The following is a 22,241-nucleotide window of genomic DNA, read 5'->3' as shown; positions in this document are numbered from 1 at the left end:
TTTTTTACAGTCCCCTATTTCTGGACCCACCTCTTCGTTGCCCCAACCCTCTCTTTCTCTGCCCACACTCCCAGATAACAGCCCCTTGTTATTTTTTGCTCACAGGTTTCAACCTGACATTCTGGTACTTAAGGGATCTCAGCCCTGTATGACTGTCACTGCAGTGGTCATCTCAGTACCAGTGGCCTTGCAACTCCCCAAAGCTCCACTGCAATTTAGCTCATGCTGGTACCATACTCACAAGACAAACTTCCCCAAGACAAATCACTTTAGCCTCAATTCCTCTATGTCCAGTGAAGCACAAGCAGTTTATTATGTGCAGTCTGCATACCAGTGCAACACATTAACATTTTTCACAGTTTTTAGCTTCCTTACCCTACCCTGGAACTGCTGGGATCGCTGCCGTGGCTCCCTGTGGAGGAGTGGTGCTCCACCAGGACCTCCCGCTCACAGCTGCCCCTGAAGAATTTACAACCTGAGCTGTAAGGATGGGAAAGGAGATAGAGGGGGGCTATCTATCCCTGTTCCTGCTGAAGTGAACTGCTGTACCTTGGGTGAAGGAGCGTGGCTCCTCTAACCTAATTAAGCTGATAGTTTGTGAGGCTCACTGGCAGGCAGTGGCCTGCCCTGGCAGGCATGCCTGCTCCCCATCTCCCCAGGAGGGCTGGTAGAGGTGACTGCCATACCTTGGGGGTGTTTTCCCCTTTTCAATAGCAGCCACGAGTTTGGAAGAGCAGGAGGTTTGTGGTAGGGATTGGTATGTCATATTTTCATATATTGGTTGATGTCTGCTTGGTTGACTTAATACTGGCTTTCAAAACTAGGTAAGGCGACCAGGCTTGGAGTGTCTGGTCTGTTCTCCAAAGAAAACACATGCTTGGCTGCAGCTGTGTGTTTTTTGGATTAAGCAGGCCTGGATTTATTTGTGAATATTAATAATTTGTGTACTGTAAAGCATTGGTGGAAATCTGTGCTTGGAAGGCTAAGCCATGGTTTGTCTGTCTCTCCCAGAGTAGAGGAACCCATATTCCTGATGGATTGGGAGCTTGGAGGGGTAAAGCCACCAGCAGAGCTAGGGTGTGGGGTTTCCCCTTGGCGCTGCCCTGCTGCTAGCCAGTGCTTTGGACCTTTCAAAACCACAGCTGCCATGTCTGGGTTTTCCCTTTTTACCTGTCTGGTGGGAAGGTTCGATCTCACTGTGCACACTGTGCATCTGCATCGCAGTGCATGGGTCTGGACCTGTTTGGAGGCAGGGTGCCCAGGTCAGGATGTGGGATGGTCTGCTTTGCCCTGTCTTGAGAGGAAAAGGGCCTTTGGGGAGCTCCGGCACGTCGGTGGTGTAGTTGGCTTGTTACGTGCAGTACTTGTGTCCTGGCAGCCTTGTGCACTGCTCAGAGCTCCCAGAAATTGCTGCCAGTTGTACATACTCTGGCTTTGTCAATGACATAAAATACCTACTTGTACAGAGATTCTTTGCATGCAGAGTTACTAGCATATTTTCTTTTGCTTATTGGCCTATATATATATATATATACATATATATATAAAAAGGGAAAAAAACCCCAAACAACCAGATTTGAAAATAAACCCAATGTTGTTGGTTTGTGAACAAAGATAGGGACCTGATGTTGTAACACAAAATAAATGTGTCAGTAGAAAGGCACCTGAAAAAAACCTCAAATATGATCCTGTGCTATAGCCCTAAGTAACAGCACAGTTTTAAAAATCAGCAGCAAATTTAACTGGCAGCCTGCAGGTTGAAAATCTGAAGCATTGCACTGCACTTGACTAATAAAATATTTTTGAAACAAAAGTGACTTAAAATAACTATTTATAGAAAATACACTCCAGGATAGGAATGCAGTTGTAACTTTTACAATATACCTGGAAGAGTTGAGGGCTGGTCAGTGTACACTTCCCAAACTGTTTTCAGCTCTTCCAAACATTTTCATAGGTCTTTTGTGCAGCTTTTCCCTACACATGCTGCACCCCCAGGCTGCTGCTGGCAAGCTGGAAGAGCCGGTGTGCCGGGAGGGATCTGCTCCGAGCCCACCAGCACAGGAAACCCAGTGCTCCCAGAGCAGGGTGCTGGGGAGCCCACCTGGTGTTGCAGGCCCCTGCCCCGGCTGGCATGGGTCCCTGTCCCTGGGACAGGTGCAGCTGCAGGCTTGTGCTCCATGTGCTGCCAGAGGAATTCAGCCCTTTGGCCAAATGACTCTCTCTTCCTTTCCTGGGATGAGGCAGCCTGACCCCTTGTCCTTTCTGGGATCCTTGCTGCTGAGGGCTCTCCTCTCACAACGTAGGGAATGAGTACCCCACTGTGCACACTGCTCCTCCTAAAGCATCCTGACTGATCTGCTTTATTTCTTTTATTCCCCACATTTACTGTGCTGGCTTCACCCTGGCTCTTCCCATCCTCCTGATTTCCTTGAAACCGGGGTCCCTGTCAGGTGCATTTTTGTCATCAGAATCTCCCTAACTGGCAACTCTGACCTCTTGAATAATCCTCTTGAGGAAAAGGAAGCCAGAAGGGTTGGGGACGGTGTCTACAACCACTTTATCACCTGGAAGGAGTTGAAATCAATATGTGTGTTGCTTCTGCAGAATAAACAGCCTTGCAAGGGCTCTGGCACGTGGAGCCGTGGCCGTCTTCCCGAGGCAGTTGCATGGTTTACTTTCTGGGACAAAGGCTACTTAGTCATCTGGGCTGCAATGGGGGTTTTAGGGGAAATATAAATTATTAGTTTGCTGTGTGAATGGAGAACAACCGACTGCTTCACGAGCACGCTCGTACCAGCTCACAGGCTAAATCTGCGTTCTCCTGCTTCAGAACTGCAACTGCAGAGGCTGTGTGCCATGTCCTGGGAACAGGGGGGCTGAGCAGACCTTTCCTGACCTTCTGGTGTGTTGAGAAAACATGCTCATTTTATGGGCAGTTAATTTATAGAAAGTTCCTGTTTAAATTTCCTCCAAGAGCCATAAATCCGGAGGACAGCTGCACCCATTTGCCAGCTAATCAAACCTGCTCACCCCCAGCTCACCCGCACCCACTCTCCCCTTAACTTTTAGCTCTTTTGTGAGAGTGAGCATGGCATCTTTGGGAAACACCCAAAAAAAGTGATCAGGGAGCTGCTCTGCCAAGGAGGGGGCTGACTGGTGCTTGGGGTGCTTGCTGAGCTGGCTCTGGGGGTTGAGTTTCTACCCAGAAGTGGGCAGAATACATCAGATTTTGGGTTTTATTCCCTCTGGATTGTAAAGGCACCACTTAAGGGAGTGGTACTGCCTGGCGACAAAAATAACCACCTGGTCTGAAATAAAAAGCTGGTTTGCATTTCACTCGTCTTCCAGGCATGGGGAAAGCTGCGTTTATTTCCCACTGCCTTCTCCCTCCTTCCCCAATGACTGCAAATAAGCAGAAACTCATCGACCTGTTTGCAGTTGTGTTTGTGCCTCTTTCAGTGGACAAAGTGACTTTTAGGAGGGTGCTGGGGCACCCAGACTCCAGAAACCCCACTTTACCTTGGCTCCCTGCAGCAACCAGGCTGAGCGGATTTCAGAATGGGTGTGTGCTCTAATAAATTTGCTGCTAATGGTTAATTTTGATCTCTTTTGACAGAGAGGTCAGGATCTTAAAGACACTGAGCTCTTGAGAGCTCCTTGGAGCTGCTTTTTCTGCTGACAACAACAGGCTCGTGTTCTAGCCCTCTGCTTTGAGGCCCTGCTGTAGTTGTGTGGGCTTATTTTCCTTCACCTTCTTGCAGTGTTAAAACTAACTTGAAGGAGGAACTTGCAGCTCTCATGTCCAGAACTGAACACCAGAAGTAAATTCCTGTTCCTTCACTCCCAGAAATATCTGTTGCTGCTCTGAACAGCTGTCCCACCCAGGCTGCAGCTGGCTGTGCTCATCAGCCCTCCTCCATAGGAAAGGCAGCAAAGCCTTCACCCTGTCAGGCTGCTGTGTTTTCACCCTCATCTCTCCCTTTTATTCTAGGGGGTGGTTGACTGATGCAGAAAATTACTTGGCTTGAGCAGTTGCAGGGTAGAGACTATTCTGGAGCCCCTGCTTTATCTGCTAGGAGTTTAGTAGAGGTGTGATGGCAGGAATGAGCAAAGGGGAATGTTTAAAACCCACTGTAAGTTTCTGAACCTGCGAGGGCTCCTGGAGTAACCCCCTTTGGCAGGTTCCCTGATCTGATGCAAGAAAACTGCATGCTTGGGGCCTGAAATCTCTTCGTTTTGTTTAAGCTGGGGCCTGTTTCCCTTCCTTCAAATCTCCTCTGCAGCAGTTGATAAGCAGCCGGTCCCTTCTCGGGAGAAAATGCTGCAGAAAGAAATGCCAGGAATGTGAACAGCAGGTGTGGACTGGCAGATGTACTTATCAATCACGGCAGGCTGACGTGGTGCTTTATTCCTCTAAAGAGCTACTGTTTGCCTCCGGCCTGGTTTGTGCAAGTCCCCCTCACTCTCCATGTCCCTCCAGATTTTACCTGGTTTGAAGATAAGAGCAGGGTAGCTTTCCCTGCTTTTTTAGGGACATGGCTCACTCCGTGCAGGACACCCTGCTTCAGGAGGCCAGAAGAAGGGGGGGGGTGGAGGCAGACCCTCTAGATCCTGCTGGAAGGGTCATAGCAGCATACCCAGTGAATAATGTGTTGCATCGTGGGGCTGGACTTTGGGAAATCTTGCTTCCCCATTGCCCAAGTAGAAGGCAGAACTTGATTAGTTAATTGAATTTGCTGCACCGTTGCGTTTCAAAACATGACTTCATACCTCAGAGGAGTCTAGAGTAATTTCTGTGGACAAAAGTGCTTCAAGGTGGTGATGCTTTGAGATCACCTGCACTCACAAGTGTGGAGACTGTGCCATTCCAGATTGCACTCGTGAAAAGGGGAGTGGGACCTTCTGGTCAAGGAATGGAGTTCTGAAGGGGTTCAGCTATGGGGAGAGTACTTTATTTTTGCTGCTGCCTGATTCTTTCTAGCACTTTGGGCTGAGGATGCCTTTTGGTAGAAAAACAACCTGATTTGCATGAAATAGCAGGCTGAATGGTGAAAAGCCTTTATCTGTTGATCTCTAAGCAGCTTTCCCTGGTGTGTTGGCAGTGTATGTTAGAGGCAGAGTGAACCTGCTGTCACAGATGACATTAGGGATGTTTTTCCCAGTCTCTGAGCTTTCATTCTGGTGGCTGTTCTCTCGGAGTATGTGTTATTCAAGTGCTCCAGACCTGTGCATTGGTCCTTGCAAAACCCAGAATAAGGCATAAGCTTGGAGGTGCTGTGATTCGACCTCTCCTTAATTGCCTGGTGGGTGCTCTGCTGGGCTGCTCCAGTCTGTCTGGACAAGGCTGTTGCCTGCAGACCTTCAGGGCACCCATCTCCATTCTCAGTGATTTGGCTTCACTAGGACATTGCTGATGTAGATGAAGTCACATCTGCCTCTAGTCCTCTTATCTGTTTTTCTTCAGATTGTTCCTTGATTTTGTGAGGGAGCAGTGTGTGAAAGAAAAAGCTTTGCCAAGGAAGAAAAGCAGCAAGCTGAAGGGAGCAGCACAGAACCAAGACCTCAGGAACCTAACTTTGCAGCAGTGAAATGGGATTTTCAAGCTCTTCTCTGACTAAACAGGGATTGCATTTGGGAGGTGCTTCCTCCAGGTTTTAAACTAGTGTAGATTCTGGAGCAAAGGCAGTAATTTAAGCAGTGATGCTTATCATGGTGCCATTTGCATTGCAACCTGAGGGCAGAATCGCTGGTGGATGGTTGGGGTTGGAGGCAGCATCCCCATTGTGTCCTGCCACTCATCCCCCTGGTCCTGCCACAGGACACGACTGGACCTGGTTCTGCTGGGGAACAATGTTCCCATGGAGCTGCCTTCTAGCAGAATTCCCAGGTGGAGGCCTGGAGGGAACAGGGTGTAGCTGCAGGACCCAGGAGAATACAGGGTCAGGTGCTGGAAGCCCCTTAGCACGTTCCCCAGAATTTGCCTCCCAGTTGCAGTGATTTGGCCAGAGCTCCCTGCTGCAGGACTTCCCTTAGTTAGTTCCCATTTGGGGTGGGCTCAGAATAAAACTCTGGGTGAGGGGCAGCCTGCTTCAGCTGCTGTGGCAGTTCCTCCTTCACAGGCCTGACTGGAATAGCCCTGAGAATCTGGGTGACCCTGGTGAGAGTTTGGGTGACACCAGTCACACCACCTGCAGCGGAGGCTGGCTGGATGTGGAGCCGCATTCATTTAACTCTTGAACTTAATTGCTCGCTTTGGAATTTCCCAGGCTCTGTGTCTGGCTTTGTTTCAGGTTTTCAGAGAAAGCAGTAAAGCCATTTCCATGACTTAAAGGACTGGAGAGAAAAAAAAAAAAAAAAAAAGCTTTAGGTTTTCAGCATGTAAAAACCCAAACTGACCCTAACAGCTTGCACTGAGAGGTACTTGGGACATTGGCATTCCCGATCTGATTGTAAAGGATCTGCCATCTCCTCTCCCAGAAGAAATGCCCCTATCTGATGTATCTTATCAGTTTACAGGCGTCTGAAAGGCTCCCAGGTCACCAGTCCTTTGTAGACAGCCAAGTTAAGGTTTTCAGATGCTGACGGGTACAGGCCTGAGGGGCTGAATCTTTGCTGGGGTGGGAGGGAGGTGCTGCCACCGGCCACCCCCAACTCTGGGAGCAGGATCCCTGTGTCCTGTGTTGCCTTCTGACACCCACGGATAGCTGAAGGGCTTCCCTGTCTCAAAGGGAGAGAGAACAAAAAGTTGGAAGAGGGGTGGAGAAAAGGAGTGAAGTGTGGTGCTTGCTATGACCAGCTCACAGACAACCTTAATTCTCAGGTATTCTGACTTTTTAAACTAATTATTTGCAACCTTGTGGTTTTAGGTATTGTCTGCATCACCTACTGCAACATCATATGTTGTTGGAAGAGGGGTTTTTAGGCTCATTCTACAGCAATGAGCAGATTTCCCAGCTGGCATGAGGTCTTGAGCAGTAAATGAGAGGCAGTCTGTCTCCTGCTGCTGCCCTGTGGTGGGAGGCACTGCTGTTATCTTTGAAGGCCTTTTTTTCTCCTGTTTTTGTTCAGTTTTTTAACTGTGGAAGGTTCTGTAAGCTGGTTTCATCTGCTCGGTACTTTGCTGCAATAGAGTATCAGAGGCCTTTGGAGGACAACACTGAACTTATGGTTATATTTGAGAAGTCATCTTTGGTGATCATGCTCCCCTCTCCTGGCTCAGCTGCTGACCAGCTGTCGTAGCTGTTGTCCTGCGTGACTTTGGGAAGTGCCAAGTACAAAACTCTGCCTGAGGAGTTCAGCCTGTCTGGTGGGAAGGCTGAGATGCAGCAACACTGCAGCAGAGATCTTGTCTGAGCTGGAAGAAAATGCTTCCTTTGGAGAGGCTGGCAAATGAGTTCTGTCTATCTGCCGTTTTACAAACTGCTTTAGGTGAAACCCCTTTGGGGTGTTGGGGAGAGCATCCTCTCCTCCACAGTGTGCAGCCAGTGGCAGTGGTGATGCTGTGGTGCTGCGTGTTGTGGTCCCTGATCAGAGACCTGCTAAGTGAGGACTTGGTGACTAGTAAGCCAGGTTATTTTTGGTATAGTCTCTCTACTTTGTAAGGGATGGACTGAGCTGCTAAAACCACATTTTCCACTATAAATCATTATTAAGCCCAGAAGAGGCTCAGACACCAACCCAGGGTTGCTCTCCAGAGGTGGGCTGTTATGCAGCCTGGCTGCAGCATAACTACTTTTTTAATTTCTAAACTTCCAGATGTAGTTGTGACTGGCTCTGCTGAATGACTTGTAAGTCGCTGCCCACATCTGGACTGTTCTGCATGCTTCAGATGTGGTACAATGTGGGACCAGGTTCTGTGGGACCATCCTGATCTCAGCTGAGACCTGAACCCACGATCTTTTAATGACATTAAGGCGAGGAAACACTATATAATCATTGATGCAAAATACCATAAGCAAAGCCAGGCTGTGGTGCAGATGTTTGGGTACCTAATTGCTGCTGCGCCTGCCACTGGGGGCCTGGCATTGCTCTGGGCAGGCTGTGCTGTGATAAGCAGTTAATTCTTTCCCCACATCTGGGTCAGCTGTAAAGTGTAGGCAAGCTGAACACACCCTCTGAGCCTTGGCCTCTCCACAGCTCCCAGCCTGTGTTCTCCTGGAGCATCTCTCTGTACAGCCCTTGTGCTCTCACGTAGCTGTTTGATAGCCATGAGCCATCGGGTTTTCCTGGGATGTGATTCAGATTTCCTGAGACATAAGAACAGCCACACCAATGTGTGTGAGCAGGGAGGAGAGTTGGGTGGGTGTTAGTAAGGGGATGTCCTCTTAAACTGATCACTGGGATCTGGCCATCACCTTGGTAATAAAGATCAAGTGAGTGCTGAGCAGAAATGAAAGCGAGAGTGATTTGGGGGATGGATTCAGAAGAAAAGGCTTGGAGTGATTAAGGACAAATGTATTTGCTGTTGCGAGCTCTCAACAACACTGTTGTGGCCGGTGGTTGAGCTGTGAAGTGGACAGTCCCTGCTTTCCTTCCCAGGGTCAGCACAGACTGTGCAAGGCTCTGCTCTGTTCTGGTGCCTCGAGGCAGAGACGGTGCCTCAAAAGGAACAGCATTACTCCAAGTAATGAAAATATGGGCACAGTGGCAGCGCTCTTGCAAGGGGTTACAAAGTCTGAGTACATCTAACATCTAAGAAGTGCAGGCATGAAGGAGAGAGTGGTGTTGCAGGTGCCCAAAGGACATGTGGTGAGCAAAAAGATAGGATGCTTGGCCCATAGGCACCTGAGCTGTTGCAAATCCCAGCTGAAGGCTGGTTTAATTTTCCATGTTGCCTCAGAATGGTATCCCACTGTGTTTTCCTGGGGCACACACTGGAGCTGGGATGGCTTTGTCCCCATTCCTGGGATTCTTGCAGAGGGAGTAGGTAGTCATCACATGCTTTACTGTGTTGCTTTGCACTGAGAAAGAAATCTGTACATTTTCTTTCTCTTTACTACTATAATTCGTGCTTCCATCTCCCCACTTGAGTCAGGAGGAGGGAGCAGCTGTTGTCACCTTCCCTGTGGGTGTGCAGCTGTGGGTCTGTTCTCCTGTCCGGTTGCTGTCACCTGTGCTGCAGGACACGGTGTCAGTGTGCTGGGAAGGCAGGCTGCAGTCTTTCCTCTTCTGTATGAAACCTGCAATGGCAAGTCAAAATAGAGGAGTGCAGCATGTGTGCATGCTATTTGGAAAACACTAACTTGAGATATTTTTTGCCCCAAAGAAAACCCAAGGTCTTGTTTCCAAGCTTTCTGGTCCATACAAGACAAGTTTCCTGTGAGGAAGGAAGAAATTACTGGATTTTTCTGCTGTAGCAAAACTTCAAGACCATTTTTTTTGAGGACAGAGCAGATGTGGTGCTAGCTATATACCTGTTGAAACGTGTCATACTGTGTGGCTCTCTGGCTGCTTGTGGAAGGAAAATGCCCCTTTTCCTCATTTTGTCTGTGCTGTCTTTTTGCCTCCCCTTTTTCCTGCACTTTTTCTGCCTTTATCCAGGTCCTGGTTTTAAATAATGAGTCTAGTGGCTGAGCAGATCAGTGTGATCCTGTTTTTTTTAGTTATCCACTGCCAGCAGGAAAAGTCAGAAGTCTACAGCAACTCACGTGCAGTGTCTTTACTGCCACATGAAGTCTTTCCTATCATTTAAGCTAAAACTTCTCAGAAATAGGTTTAAAGCCTTGCTTTCTGGAAAGCTTTTTTTTTTTTTTTTTTTTTTTTTCCCTGGTCCCTTTGACTTTCTTGTTTGTGGAATTTGGGCACTGGTAATGGCAGGATATGCTCATGTTGGAATTGCTGCAGGGGGTTGCTTGGAACAACCCTTGAAACTTCTTTGATGTGGCAGGTGCAGTGCTGTGCTGCTTGGGGAGAGGGGCACTTAACCCTGCAGTGTATTTAGCTGATGGTGCTGGTTTTTTGCACATCAGGGTTGTTTCTCCAAAGGCAAGCTCTTTTTGGACAGATCCACAATGAAGTGAAATAGTCTGGATGGTCTCGCATTAAAATAATTCGCCTTGTCTCTAGATTTCCCATTGTCAAAGCAGGGTGAGGAGAAAAGCTGGAACTATTTCTGTATTGGTGGACCTGTGATGAGCCACTTCAGCCTTCTCTGCTCCTAGCTGAAGACAAGAAGGCCACAGTCAATACCAGAGGAGGGTTATTTTTTTAATTAGGCAGTGCAAGTAAACAGGATAATTTAGCTGAAAGATAATGCGGTTAAATTAATGCTGCAGGAATGTGATGCAGACTCTGTTAGTGTCTTGTCTTTTAAGGTCCTCATCTTTGCTTTTTCATTTTAATCAATCTTGCACCCAAGCAATTGTGAAGCAGATGGACCTGTGAAGCCACGTACTGTCCTTCTGCCTCAGTAAGCTTGTGCTGTCAGTGATCTGTTGTTTTTGATTTACTGTGTGAACGAAAGGCTGACCAGCTTGGGCCAGAGGTTGCTGTGAAGAGCAGACAGTTTTACTGAAGCAGTGCAGCCCTTTGCTCCCTGGTCTCTAGCAAGGAGAGAAGGCACTTATAAAAATGTGCGCCTGTTGGAAGGGGTTATCAGTTTGTTGATTTTTGGTGACTCCAGGTTTAAGAGAATGTGGTGCCCAGCTGGGAGCTGCCATGATCTTCAAGAGCTTTAATTCTTCCTTCTGAAGTTTCCCCTGCCTCTGTGGCATGGGAGCAGCACTGCTTAATTTTGCAGCTTTCCCATTTTATGCTTGATGATTGAAGTTGGAACACTTACATCTCTTTCTGCCAAGAAGTATTTAGAATAGTTTTCATGAGAAACATGGAAAGTTGCAGGTCTGCAGCTGATGCCCTGGCTGCTCTGCATAAATCACCGGGTAGTAAATATATTTAAATGAAGAGCTGTGACTGTCTTGCTAGCAGAGTAATAAATCAGGGCTGAGCAACTCCAGAAAGCTGAATCTTAATGCCTTGGCTTGGAGCTGTAGGGGTGGGGTGGTGAAGCTGATGGGATGGTGGGATGTTTCTAAACAGAATGTGCCTGCCCTTAGTTACGCTGCCATAGAGAACATAAACGATGCTGCATTTGTAACTGAAGTGCTGAAAATGGCTTTTTATTGGTGGTGTTTGCCTTGTTTTTTGCATCCACTTAATATTGGCTGTTTACACTGCTTTGGTAGCATCAGCAGATCTTGTGCCTGGCAGGTAGAGGAGAGATCCTAAGCCTTGCCTTCCAGTCCTGAGCTTAGTGCAGAAGTCTCGGTGTTGTGACATCAGCTAATAGGAAATTATGGTGCTTAAATACTTCCAAGAACCCTCTTGAAATATTTCATTATCTGAGGAATTTTGTGGAATACCCAGGTGGTGATTATAAACCCTTGAAATGTGACTGCCTCTCCATAAAGCAGTCCAGCCAAACAGCATTTTGAGGCAACTCTTGACTGTGAAACCTCATCAAGATTTTCTTTTCTTCAGCTTTGTGTTTGGCTCCTGCAACCCTTGGGCTGTTTGTTCCTTGCACTAGAGGAACACCTGCCCAAGCTGCCTGCTCTTGGGTGCTCCCAACATGCTCCATGTGGTGCCAGTGTGTCCTAGAGAAGCCTGAATGTCATTTTTGGTGCACAGGGCTCTTCTGGTTATGAAAAAATGTACTCTGCCATGTCATTGCATGGCCAAAAGGTGGGCAAGGTCCTGCCACAAACCCTCTGGCCAGGCTCAGGAGTATCACCAGAGCTGGAGCCTCAAGAGGGTTTTCTTCAGAACAGGATTTGGAATTATGATCAGGTTTCCTAGGGGAGGGATTTGCAGGACAGCCCTGCCCAACAGTCTGTCCTTCACCCCTCTAATAACTTCTGCTTGCTAATTTAACAGAAAGAGCTTTAGATTCTTTTTATTTTTTAAAATAAAAGTAGGCAGTCATGTAGGTGGAAGAATTTTGGCAAAAAGGACACCCCGAAGCTCACCACTCTCCTCTGTGCGACTGATGCCATGTGTGATGAGATCTGAAAGCCAAATCATGGCAGAAACTTGAGCGTGGGATTTATCCCCCAGGGTCTTTCTCTTTTTGTGTGGACTCTTTAGTACTTAATAAGACAAAATGTCCAGTGGAAGCTTCCTCTCTGATTAGGATATTTGTCATTTCTCTTCCATGTGGATTCTCTGACACCTCATAAGGGGTTTTGTTCAGCCTTTAATTTGATTAAGAAATCAAGCAAGGGATGCAAATCTTTTAAGCCCCATTGGTTTCAGTGCTCATGACTACATCTGAAGCGAGCATCTTCTGTTTGGTACAGCAGGGAGGAGGAAGCATTTTTCCAGGCTCCAACTGGGATTTCAGGTGCTGCTGGAAGCTCCTGGATTATTTTGACCCTTGGAGCATGGGGGAGAGGAAAGACAGCTCTGTCGGTGACAGTGCCTCAGTTTAAACCTGTTTCTGAAGCACACCTTCAGTAGAAAGCAGCTTTCCAGCCGGGTGACTTCTCTCAAAGGTCGTTAGCTGGTGTGAATTAGACTTGAGACAGCTGGTGGATGATGAGTGATACCAGGGGACAGGACACACAGTGGTGACAGTCACGCTGGCTGATCTTGCACATGTCCTTCGGTGCTTCTGGGAGCAACCTGCCCGCTGAGGAACACAAGACTGGGCTCTGGTTCCTCATTGTCCTGGTGTTTAAAGGGTGACATCTTGTGTCTTCTGTCCTGCTTTGTGCTTTCTCTTCTTGCTGTCGGGTGCCTCAACTGTACTTTCTGGCTAGAGCTGTTGAAGGGTCCTCTAGATACCTTCTTGGACAGCCTTGGTTAGACAAAGTTTATTGTGCTTTTTAAAAAATCATTACTTGTGCCTTTCACGGATGGGGATGTCTGAGGCACAGTCTGGACTGCTTAGTATACCTGGGGATACTTGAGTATACTTGGCACACTTGAGGACTTGCATTTTAGTACAGAAGTCTGTTAGTTTCAAAGTTATATAAAACTCATCTTTGTTTCTGCAAGTTCATGTGAAAAACATCTGTGAAATGCTTCTAGAAATTATCTTGAGTCCTAAATCTTCTACTTCCAAAGTTTCTAGCAATTAGTGCCCCTCAAATCCAAGCGTGGTGTCACGGGGACTGCTCTGCAGCCTTGCTAAGCAGTGAAATAACTCCTTCGTGGTCCAAGTTACAATTGCTCTGATGTTTTAGAGTGGTGCTTTGGTCTTTTCTGTTGCATCCCCAGGCACTTCTGCCAGCCCAAGTTTCATCTGTCCCAGGCTCTCCCACAGGATGGCTTCTGCTCAAACGCTTTTCTGTAATGCCTCTGCCTTCACTTTGCAATTAACTTCAAGCAAATGCAGTAAGACATGAAGGTTTCTTGACAAAAGAGAAATCTAGAGTCAAAACTGCCTGTTTTATCTTGGTGCCTTGGGTTCTGGTTTTTACTAAATCTTGGAAACTGATAAAGCATTTGTATGCATGTATATATATACATGCCTGCCGTGTTTGTCTTCAAAGTATGCATTTTTATAGCATTTGTATAGAAGGAGCTCTGAGCCCTCATTGGTTTTTTTGGTTGGTTGTTGGGTTTGGTTTTTTTTTTGTTTTAACCTTTCATAGTTTAATTTCCTGTGGATTTTAGTACTAGCTTTAGCTTACATTCCCTTAAACATAGAATTAAATATTAGGATTTTTACAGTCTCTCACTCTGTTTCCCATCAAAACCAGCAGTTCAAGTAGAGTTTTTCAGGGTTGCCCCTGGTGCACACTGGCCACACCAGCAAAACCAAAGCCAGGTTAAACTGCATGCCCTGGGGCAGCAGACCCTCACTCTGCCCTGCTACAGCTGTATATTTAGCCTGTATGCCCTTTACAGTCAGGAGAAGATGCCTGGAGAGGAATGTGAATCATCCTTAGCCTGAATGCCAGCCCAGGATCCTGCTATCTGTTACTGAGTGCTGCTTGAGCCAGAGGCACTGCTTTGGTAACTCTGCCCTCTTGAAAATTGTACCATCCCACCCTTACTGTTTTTTAACTCGCATAAAGTTTTAATGTTCATATTCACAGTCTCATTGGGTCCTGGGGGAAACCCCCATTTTGTTTGTGTTCGAGCCTGATTCAGGTTAGTTTGGCTTCTGGTCCTTTTATTAGAGGTCAGCGTCGGCTTTTACGCCCCGTTCCCTTCATGCCCCAGTGCATCCTGCTTTGTTCTCTCCTGGCTTCCTTCAGGAAGGATCCATCTTCTGCCCTTGATCCCTGTCACATTTCTCCTCCACCTCTCCCTCACAATGGGTCTCTCGGGTTGTGGGCAGAGCGGGTGAAGCTGTCCCACTGCTTTGGCTCATTGCTGGCTGTTTGTATCCTAATTTGCTTGCTGCCAGCCCGGTAAAATGGCAGTTGTACCTGCAGTGTTTGTAATTACAGGGGGAAAATTATCTCTGAGGCCTTCTTAATACTTGGGAAGATAATATCTGAGTTTCCTTTCAACTGAATGCACTTGAAGATAGGATCCGAGTTGGCTGTCTGGGAATAACAAAGTGGGCGGAAGGGATTGATTGTGGTTGCTGCTGCAACTTCCATCAAAGAGTCAGAAGTCTCACCCAGCCAAAACCTGCAGCTGCTGGTCACTGCCATGGGTCAGGAGCATTGCCATAAAGGCCACAGTTTAAGCATAGGACAAGGAGCACACAGGGATGCAGGACTGACACACAGGGGGACATCCACGTGGTTGTTTTACAAAGAAGTGCTGCAGGAGTCAGGTCAGTGTGCAAAGTACGTGGTCAAGAGGTGCTTGTGGGCACCGTGCTGCTCCCCCTCTCCCACCGTGCCTCCCCAGGGCTGCAGGGGCCGGGGAAGGTGTTTGCCTCCAACATCTTAGCACTGCCCTTTTGCAGGGGAAATGTGCTCTGCAGGGAAAGAAAAACACACTCTGTGTCCAGCTGGCAGAAGGGCTCTGGTTGCCTCTGTGGTGCTGCTCAGCAGTGCCCCTTGTGCACACCTCTGCAGGAGGGCCCCTGGCTGGGGGTCCTGGAGGCTACCGGGTGCTTCCCCCCCCTGCACAGCTCCTGCCTGAGGGAAGGCAACTGGGAGAATATCCTTGGTGCTCACCTTTTCCAGGGCAAGGAGTCTTCCCAGGAGCAGAGGCTCCATCTGGAAGAGCAGCAGCTCAGCTTCTGTATAGGCATATGCAATACAGGGGAAAAAAGGGAAATTCTGCTCTTTTGCATCTTTTCTCTCTATTTTGGTGCTGCCTCTGCTTTCCCTCAGCAGGAAGTGCTGGAGATAGCATGTCTTAATGAACACAGAACCCGTATGGTGCCTGGAACAGCCCAGCTGCCCACAGCCACTGTCCATCAGTCAGAGCAGAGGCGTCAGTCTGTGTCTCTGGTACCACGCTGGGAAGAACAGTGAGGAGGGATTTTTTGGCCAAGGGGATATGTTAGATGCAAATGAGAGGGCTGTGGGAAGGCTTCATCCCTTCTTGGTGGCACAAAACTGTAGTCTTCAAACAAAAGGCATAGGAAGCTCTCTACTGTCTTTCATAAAGCTGCAAGAAAGTTGAGTAACTTGGTGCTTACTCTAGCAGAATGAAAACTGCTGTGAGGTGTTGATTGCAGTGACCACTTCCTTACAGCCTCACCAAGCTGCTCGTGGTATATGTGACTTGAAGCAACAAGTCAGTGATGGTTTGCAGCCACGTCCCCCATCAGCAGGATGGTGCTGCATGTTTCCCTGCCCAGCACACATTTTTAGCACTGTTGTTTTGGGTTATTTTGGTTTTTTGTTTGGGTTTTTTTTTCCCCTTAGCCTGTTTTTGTGTCAGGTTTCCTGTTAGGGACACCACCAGCAATGTGGAAACACAAGAGTGGACAAAACAGAATAAAAGCATCTTTTTTGTGTGTGTATCTTTTCATGTGCCAGTTCGACCCCAGCTTTCTCAGCCTTGTTTCCAGAGCAGAGGTTGTTCCAGCCCCTGGTTAACCTTTATGGCCCTCTTCTGGACTCACTCCAGCAGCTCCATGTCCTTCCTGTCTTGGGGTTTCCAGAACTGAACACAGCATCCATTTGACATCCCTTTCCGTAACTTATCCCTGGTGCAGCAATGTCTGGAGCCTGGATGATCTTCTGTGAACGTACCTTGCTGAAGCCATTGAGGCTGTTTGCAGCACATTCCTGTAGCCTGTGACAACAGGGCTGCTGGAGGGGCTGCTGCCTTTGTCTCAGGGGATGTCTGGAGCTGGGCAATAGGGAAACTCTCGCTGTTTCCTAAATTTCACGCTCCAGAATGTTCTTTGTGCAGATGATGTGTCAAGCCTGCAGGCTGGCATGCTCGTAGTTTTGAGGAGACAGTATCTATTAGTTCATAAACTCTGTGATGGGCTGCCGTGCCCAAACCTGCTGCCTCCAAGCTGTTTCTCCTCCCTGCCCCCCTCCCCAGACTCCTGTAGCCTGGTGCAGACGTGCCTGGAGCACCAGCCACCCCTGGCTGGCCCATGCCGCCGGGCTGGCACCACTGGTGCCTGCTGTCATCTTTTGGAGCAGGGAGCACGTGGGGCAGAGAGCCGTCTTTGTGTGCCTGGCTGGTGACGCTGGGTTTCATCATCCCTCCTGTTCCCTGCCTCGACTCGTAGAGGTGCAGTAGCTGACAGGACTTGCCCAGAGATCCTCCTGTGGAAACACGCATGAGAGATCTCTGCAGAGACAATAGCTCTGTTCTGGAAAGTTGCACTGGCCCTTTTTTAGCCAAGTTGTCTGCCTTAGAGAAAGGCCGCTCATTTAATTCTTCTTTTAATGAGAGTATTGGTAAATAAGCTGTCAGGTACGTGGGATTCCTCTTTTAATTCTCCTAAATGCCATCTTACCTGGAGTGGGGAATTGCATGGCAGTTACCTGAGCTTCCTGCATGCTAGGCTCTGTGGCATTAATATGCTGGCAGTGATTAATTACCGCAGCCCAGTGATGTGATTGTGTGCTGGAACAATTGGATTAGACGCAGCTGGATGGAGACTTCACTTTCACTGGTTCCTGCTGAAGCACCAGTGGTGTAATCGGCCACAGAGGAAGACTGAGTCCTTGGCCAGCCACACTCCTGCTGCCAGGATGCTTCCCCAGGCCCAGAATCCCCAGTTCTTTGATGAGCAGAAGGAAAGGTCTCTGGAAAGATTCATGGTGGGAGTAGCTACTCTGTCCAGCTCTGAGTCCCATCTTCTCTCTGCACTATTCTGCTTTCCTCAGTAATGAAGCTAGAGCATGGCCTTAACATGTTGGTGGGCCTAGTAGCTGCATGGAGAAGCAGTAAGCTCCAGCGTTGTCTTGACAAGTCAGTATCATATCAAGCACAGCATCATATCAACATAACTTCACCAAGCAGGCCCAGTTCCAGGTCTCTGAAATGGGAGGTTTGGCACTGGAGCTCAGGCATCAACATTGGCACGTGCACTGAGCTCTAGGACTGAAGCAGATGTTGATACTGACTTTGATGTTTCATCCAATGCTCTGGAGGCTCAAAGTTGAGACCAAAAATGCTCTCACAGAAGCAGGAAGATAAAGAGAAAGTCTGTTCTTTCTGAAGATCAGACGGAACAAAACATCTTGAAATTCAGGACTAACCTGAACCTTTGCTTTTGTTCTGCAGAACAGATCCTGCTGGAAGAAGGAGCACTGTGCCATGTAGGGAAGCAGGGGTGGTCTAGCCTTCCCTCGTAACTTGAAAGCACTTAAGTCAGCCCTACGGCCTGATGCCTCCCAGAGGCATCTCTCTGGGATGCAGACCACCACCTGCAGAATGCCATCTGTGTTTGTGTTTTGATCCCATTCTGTGCTTGGGGGAAATGGTGTGAAGCATTGTGATTTCTGGTCCTCCATGCCACTTGCTGCTCATGGACAATGACCCACAACACTGACTCTTCCCTTATAGAACTGGGATGATTTCTCAAACATAGGAGTCTGAGGTTTGCTCATGGTAGTACCATGTGAAATGGTGTGGGCCCCTGAACTTGACAGAGGCCCCACACAGGTCCCCAGTGCTTGTTCCAGCCTCACTGCAGGGAATGGTTGCTCTGTTCTTCATTGAGACAAGCCTGCAGTTCTGGTGACTGGTGGATTTGATGAGCAGGACCACTGGCTTTTAGGCAGAGGACCTCCTGTCCTGAAAAGCATTCTGCCTTGAAGCAGTAGTCCATGTGGACCTCAGCAGTGCAGGGCAATGCCCTGTTCCAGCTCTGGACAGCTGTACCACCCTCCCTTTCCTCCTTAGCACACAGTGTGAGAGCCTGGCACTGTTTCAGTTTCTGTCAATTGTTTGGTAAGGTGGAGCTGTGTTAAGAGAGTTTTTGGCGGTGCAAATTTGTTCTCAGCTCTTCTGTTTTGTTTTTTTTTTTCCTTTTGTTATCAGCTACTGAATTCCTTCTGTACCTCCTGTGTGCTCTGCTTCCAGAGACTGCAGAGACTGTTCTTCTGTAGATCCTCTAAAATGAAATTCTGAATTTGTGCGACCTGTGACTGTCACACAAGATCTTCACGGCTCCTGCATGAGTTGCTTGGCTGAGGGGCACGTAGCAGACGGGCAGTGTTTGTTGCCTGCTCTGATAACTGTTTCTGAAATGAGTGATGACTTCATCTTCCTCCCCTGTTCACCACAGATATCCATAACCTACTCCCTTTTTTCCAAATACTCCTCTTCATCCAACAAAAAATGCCCCAGGCCAAATTATGTCACTTGGTTGAGCAACACGGTGCTGCACCGGCTCCTTGGCACCCATGACAGGCCAGAGGCAGGGACTGGCTTGAAGACTGAACCTCTCCAGGAGTCTTTATAGCTCTGTGCAGGCATATGCTGGATGTCTGTCTCTCTCGTTGAAAGGGGCATTCCTCCTCTGCTTGGTTGTGAGGCTCAGCAGAGCTGTGGGAGGCAGCCACATTTCCATGCTGATAGCATCTCAGCCAGGGGGCTGATGGATGCTGCTGCTGCTGCCACATTCTTCTCCCAGCGAATCTCTGATCCTGCCTGTACTTGCTGTGCAGGTTGCTTTCTGGTCCCTCACACAGCAGGGCTTTCCAACAAGTGGGCTACAGGAGAAGCAGCTCATGGACAGGCATCATCCCTGCAGTGTCCATATGCCAGGTTCCATAGAGGCCGTAGGTGGTTCCTCTTTCTGCTTATTTAAGGCACTGTGTAGAGATGAGACTCTCCACTGTGATGATCAGTGGCCTCCTCAGAACCTCTTGAAGCAGGCTACTCCATCTCTGTAGCTCATTCACACAGCCTGATGGATATTCTCCACTAGACATCTGCTGTGGTAATCTTCTACTTGCTAAGGTGGCTCTAGGTTTATCCATAATCAATTGGTGTGTGTCAGATCCTTCTCTGAGCACACAGGGACCTGGTAGGAGAGATGTGTCCTGTAGGAAGTGTAACTTGTCCTTGCCCACGTGGCCACTTTACCTTTCATTATGATAACCTGTGGAGGAACAGCTCAGGAATCACTCCCTCACGGTGAAGACCACCATGTGCTCAGTTGCCTTTGGGAAAAGCCTGGGCTTGGCTTTCCTGTTGTTTCTTCTCATGTATTCTTGTCCCACTTGACTCAGGCAGTCAGAAGGACAGCAGGAAGAAGAAGAGCAGCAGGAGAAAGGGCTTTCTTCTGGTGTTGGCATCTCACCCACCATCCTCCTGTCTGCCTTGTGGTTTCCAGCAGTGTTGTTCTGCCACCACTGTTGCTTTTGGCTTTCACTTGAGACAGGTTTTCTGTGACTGATGGTGGCCAGGTCAGATATCTGCCTTGTGGATGCTATAGCCAGAGGTTATTGCATTCAGCTCATAATTCCCACTCCCCACAGCCCTCTTTGCTAGCTGCACCCATGCTCACTTGTTCTGTTACCTTGGGATAAGAGACATCAGCCCCTCTGCATTAGTTGTAAAAAGGCTTGTCAAGGGGTGAGCATGTGCTAGTCCTTGCATACCACCTCACAGCTTCTCTAGAGTGCAGGTTTTAGGCTGAGCAAACCAATCTTATCTCTCCTGTCATTCCTAGAGCCCATTTTGGTCACCTTAGTTTTGGTTGCCTGTGTGGACACGTGCCAGCCCATGGTGGGCGATTGGTGGTAGCCAGGCCATGGCATGGCAGCACAGCTGGTCTGGATGCCCTGCTGCCCCAGCAGCTCTGCAAGGACAAGCTGCAGTGGCATGTCCCTTCCCACCCAGTCTGGCCTCAGGGGCTGTTGGGACAGTCTGATGTGCATCACCCAAGGCAGCTGGAATGGGCTAAAATAAATAGAAGCATTGCTCAGAGGTCTGGTAGCCAGCTGTGAGCAGCTGGGCTGGGTTCACTCTGGGAATTCAGAGCTGTTTTTCTCTCATCCTGGAAAAAAGGACTTGCTTCATGACATGCAAGTGCCTGGTCTGAAGAAACCCAGTCCCGTGTGCTCAGGGGGCTGAGAAGCACCTGCTTGGTCCATGTGTCTGTCCATGTGCTCCTGAGGCTGAGCAGCACCCACCTGGTCCATGCTTGGCTCTCCAGCCCTGTGTGACCCAGTGCCCCCCCCTCTTTCCCAGAGGGCAGTGATGGCTGCAGAGTGCAGTGCTGGAGTGGGCAGTATGGCTTCCCCCTGGACCTCAAATGTGAGCCCACTGGCTCTCCTGCAGACAGGCTGTGAAGGGGAGCGTGGCAGGGGCTGTACAGATCCTTGGCTCCTATGTGCCATGGCTGAACACAGGCTGGAGGGAGAAGCATCTGGGGACAAGAAGGAAGTAACATGCCAGAGGAACAGAGGAGGGCAAGGAATGCTCTGATCTGGGGAGCAGAGAAAAGGGGATGGGAACAGAGCAAGTGGAAGAAGAAAACAACAATAGAAAGGAGAGCTGGAGATTTTTCTTGGCAGGGTGTGGGGCTGGGCAAGCTGTGCAAGCAGCAGAGAGCTCAACAGTGGGTAGCAATGTGTGCAGAGCTTACCCCAGCCTGAATCTTGGCTGTGTATTGTTGGCCTCCAAATCAAGTCTAAACACACTAATACCAAAAGCTGGAGCTGAAAGAGGACATGGCTTGAAAGCCAGGCTGATGGGTCAGAGAAGCAGAAGCATCTGTCATTCATCAAGATGGCATCTTTGGAGTACTAGAGGTTTTTTGGGGCCTTCATACTGGGTAACTGGCATTTAAATCCACTGGTGCCCCAGCCTGACTTCAGCTTGACTTAGAAGGTCACCTGTCACTGCTGTGCTCTTAGCTTCAGTTGTATCTCCCTGGGTGCCATCTCCTTCTTTGTGGCTGTTTTGGGATGCTGTGGCTCCAGAGCAGCAGTCATGGCTATGTGCATGGAAAATCAGGAGGATCTTGTTTCTCTAGGGATGCCATATGTCAGAAAAGGAGCTGAGAAACTCTTGCTCTCTTTACTGATAATGTTAACTCTGTCCATTAAATCACAAAGCTGAAACGCACGAAGGAGGCAGGTAGGGCTCTGTCCACTGCAGGGAGGCCTGTGCGTGTTAGCTGGCTGGCTTGGGTAGTGCAATTAATGTGCTGATTGGGTTCCCTTTGTTTAACCAGGTTCCCAGGACTCGTAGGATGAGGCTGCTGTGAAGGACCAGTGGATCCCCTGCCTACGCTGTGGTGCCTGCAGGTTCCCTGTGGTCCCCTTTCCAGCTGGAGCACTGTTACCGAGGCCGCCAGGAAGAATGACTGTTGGATGCCTACTGCAGCCCCCATTCCTGGGGAGGACTTGGCTCCCCGTGCTGCTGCTGGCGGCCTCTGCTCACTGCCACTGGCCCAGTGAGCCAGCAGAAGTGGTTCGGGACTGGGAAAACCAGCTGGAGGCCTCCATGCACTCCGTGCTCTCGGACCTCCGGGAGACTGTGCCAGCTGTGGTGGGCATACCAGACAGCTCTGCTGTGGTGGGACGCTTCTTCAGAGTCTCCATCCCCACAGATTTAATTGCTTCCAATGGAGAAATTGTCCAGGTGAGCCATTCTGAGGCTTGTTTTCACTTTTATTCTTGTGGGAGTCAAGATCTAGTCACTCCATTAATAGTCTGGGGTGTGAGGGTGCTGTGAGGCAGCCTTAAGGTTTTGTAGGGCTATAGGAGGAGGGTTTGAAACAGAAAGATTGTCACCTCGTTGTAAAGTTCCTTTCTTCTGTAATGAAGAGAGGATGCTTCTACTTGGGGATGACTGATAGGGTTTGTTGGCTGTATTTAAACTGTGAGATGCTCTGCCCCTGGAATGATGGTCACATTTGTAAGGAGAAGTTGCCTTGGGATGTGGGGAGCCAGGGG

At 48.8% G+C, this 22,241-nt stretch overlaps 1 protein-coding gene across 5 annotated transcripts in view; it reads left to right on the top strand.

Moving 5' to 3' along the window:
* The window catches only part of DAG1 (dystroglycan 1), a 51,413-nt gene that overhangs the window by 14,109 nt on the left and 15,063 nt on the right, over nt 1-22,241 (top strand). For all 5 annotated transcript variants that reach the window (XM_071755559.1, XM_071755561.1, XM_071755560.1 and 2 more), the window contains one exon: nt 21,518-21,927. In XM_071755559.1, coding sequence (XP_071611660.1) covers nt 21,646-21,927 — 282 coding nt within the window. In that variant the 5' untranslated portion in view covers nt 21,518-21,645. The remainder of the gene's footprint in view (nt 1-21,517; nt 21,928-22,241) is intronic.

The sequence above is a fragment of the Heliangelus exortis genome, chromosome 12 (genome assembly GCF_036169615.1).
Source record: "Heliangelus exortis chromosome 12, bHelExo1.hap1, whole genome shotgun sequence".
Taxonomy (NCBI): Eukaryota; Metazoa; Chordata; class Aves; order Apodiformes; family Trochilidae; genus Heliangelus; species Heliangelus exortis.
The sequence above is the reverse complement of the archived record's forward strand: the minus strand, read 5'-3'. Positions and strand labels throughout refer to the sequence as shown.